Genomic DNA, 2,599 nt, shown 5'->3' with positions numbered 1-2,599 from the left:
CTCGGCCCATCTCTATCTCCCTTTAAAATACTTTTTAGGCGACGCCTTCAAAACCCTAGATTGGGACTGCTTCTCTTTGCTTCAGCGCAGCCTATTACACGGATTCTCCTCTTCGCAGTTCTCATACCCTAGAGGTGACTCTTTTTCGTCTTTTATTTTCCTTTCCCTCTCGTAAATTTTCTCAGAATTTCCTAGATGTGTCATCACTGGCATGTAATTTCATTATTTTGGCTTAGGAAACGTTATTGATATGTTTTTGTTGTTGTTATGTTACTCCTGCTGCTAGGACTCGATAATTTCTGAATTTTATTCTTAAATTGGTTGTCGATGCGATGCAGATAAACGATGTCGATTGGAGAGGTTGCTTGCACTTATGCTGCTTTGATTCTCCATGATGATGGTATTCCAATCACTGTATCCTTACTAGAAACCCTATACTTGTATATTCTGTGCTATTAATTCTAGGATTTCTATAGGTAGGTTACTGATTTTAAGATTCATTATCCAGTTTTTCCCTCCGCCACAATATTTAGCTTGGTTATGTGCATTAGGGCGTCATTGCTTCTCTTAGTTTTTTTTTGGATATTTCTGAAAATGTATCTTTGAATGGTTCTGGCTATTGGAGTTTATTATTTGGTTCTTTGGTGGTTTTCATTCTAATTTAACAATAAAGATGATAATTTCCATCTGGGATAAATATAGTATGTTCTGGAAATCTTTTTCCTTTAACTTTTGGTAAAAGGCAGAGAAGATTGCTCAGATTGTCAAAGCAGCCAATGTAACAGTTGAATCTTACTGGCCAAGTTTGTTTGCCAAGCTATTGGAGAAGATCAACCCCGAGGACCTCATCATGAATGTTGGGTCTGGTGGTGGTGCTGCTCCAGTAGCGGCTGCAGCCCCTGCTGCTGGGGGTGGTGCAGCTGCAGCTGCTGCTCCTCCACCTGAAGAAAAGAAGAAGGTAATAGTGTCATTTCATTGCATATATTTTATTTGGTCCGTGTTTTATTTTTCGAGTTGTTTCGAATTGGGGTTTTGTAATTGATATATGAAATTCTTTTGTTTAAATTTTACAGGAAGAGCCCGAGGAAGAGAGTGATGATGACATGGGATTCTCCTTATTTGACTAGGAGCTCCTTTCAGCATGCGCAAGTCCTATGTTAGTCTTAATAGTTGAAAACTAGTTCCTTTTTTCGATATTTTTGGCTGTTCTGTTTGTTGGTATAAATTCTCTTTTTCATAAATGTAGCACTGGAGACTGGTTTTTGAGCATCGTATGTTTCAGCTTCTAGATATATACAAGTATTTCAGGTTAGCATGGGTTCTCTTGTTGTCAAGTTTTGAACGGAACTCTTTAAGTTGAGCAATGAATGAATCTGATTTCTGCTTTGCTACGTGGTTTGGTTATTCACGTTGGAATGGTTCTTCAAACTTTTGCTTTTAGCATTGCATGCAAGATGGCGTTCCTTGGGAAATGATAATAATACAAAATTACTTCCTTGAAAATTGATTCAGAATTTCAGATAAATTCGTTTCATTTATATGGTATGCAGTTAACACTTGAGTAAATAATTTGGAGATTGCAATCCATGTCTTGGAATTTCATGTGTTGTTCCCAGTTGACTTTTGAATTGTCATTACTTTCATGAATGAACTACTATGCATACTGGAGTATGGCCTCTTGTTTTCTGCATACTTGTACATATATAACGTTGAATAGCGTGTGATTGAAGTCTTCTATATCAACAAAAATGCTGTTTACTACCCTTAGAATCTTGAACAAAGCTGATTAGGGAAATGTAGATTCCTTATCTTTCAAGCTTGAAAGTTTCATTAGTTCTTGATGATAAATTCAATATGTAATTTGAAAATTTGAACTCCTTTAGACAATAACGTGCCTCATCTCGTTGCTGAAATGGGTTTTTACCTCAAGGTGAACAACTGTTTTGAGCGAAGGAATTTCTGAAAATGTTTGAAATTCATTTGTTATATATTTATCTTCTGGTTATGCTTCATATGTTTCAAATTCTAAAACTTCCATTTCAGATTTTTTTTTCCTCCACTTTTAAGAGATCAATTATAATTATGTTTTTAATAAATTTGTTAATTGATGAAAAAAGAACTTTAATTTTATTATTCATTAAAATTTCACTTAGTTAAAATTTAGTTATTAATTTTTTTTTCTTCCCTTTCATTTTAACGCTTCCAACGTATGTAATTTGTTAACGTTAATCTAATAACATATTTATAAAATTTTAAATTTATAATTTCATAATGATGCAAAATAATTCACTCATTTGAACTAATTTTAAGAAAATTAAAGTATTAAAATTAAGAAGTAATAGTTTGATATTCAAATTAAAACAACTCTTATATGAATATATGCCGTGTGTTTTTTGTAAAAATATTGACGTCATTTTTTAAAACTAAACTTTTGATAAGATATGTAATACAAAAAATTCGCATTTTTAAAGGTTAAACTTTTGATAAAATAAGTAATACGCTCACATATATTTACCTATTTCTAGATTTTATCCTTTCAATCTCCATTTAAAAAAAAATAATATAAAAAATTCATTTATTTAAAATTAATTTTAGAATT

The 2,599-nt window shown here is 32.3% G+C and overlaps 1 protein-coding gene across 1 annotated transcript; it reads left to right on the top strand.

Annotated features, from left to right (window-relative positions):
- LOC110617501 (60S acidic ribosomal protein P1) lies at positions 1 to 1,391 on the top strand. The gene is made up of 4 exons (XM_021760331.2): positions 1 to 134; positions 339 to 414; positions 743 to 958; positions 1,074 to 1,391. Exons 2-4 carry the CDS (start codon positions 346 to 348, stop codon positions 1,125 to 1,127), a joined length of 339 nt encoding a protein of 112 aa, XP_021616023.1. The 5' UTR covers positions 1 to 134; positions 339 to 345; the 3' UTR covers positions 1,128 to 1,391.
- Positions 1,392 to 2,599: the final 1,208 nt, after the last annotated feature.

This window comes from Manihot esculenta, chromosome 1 (assembly GCF_001659605.2).
Source record: "Manihot esculenta cultivar AM560-2 chromosome 1, M.esculenta_v8, whole genome shotgun sequence".
Taxonomy (NCBI): Eukaryota; Viridiplantae; Streptophyta; class Magnoliopsida; order Malpighiales; family Euphorbiaceae; genus Manihot; species Manihot esculenta.
The sequence above is the reverse complement of the archived record's forward strand: the minus strand, read 5'-3'. Positions and strand labels throughout refer to the sequence as shown.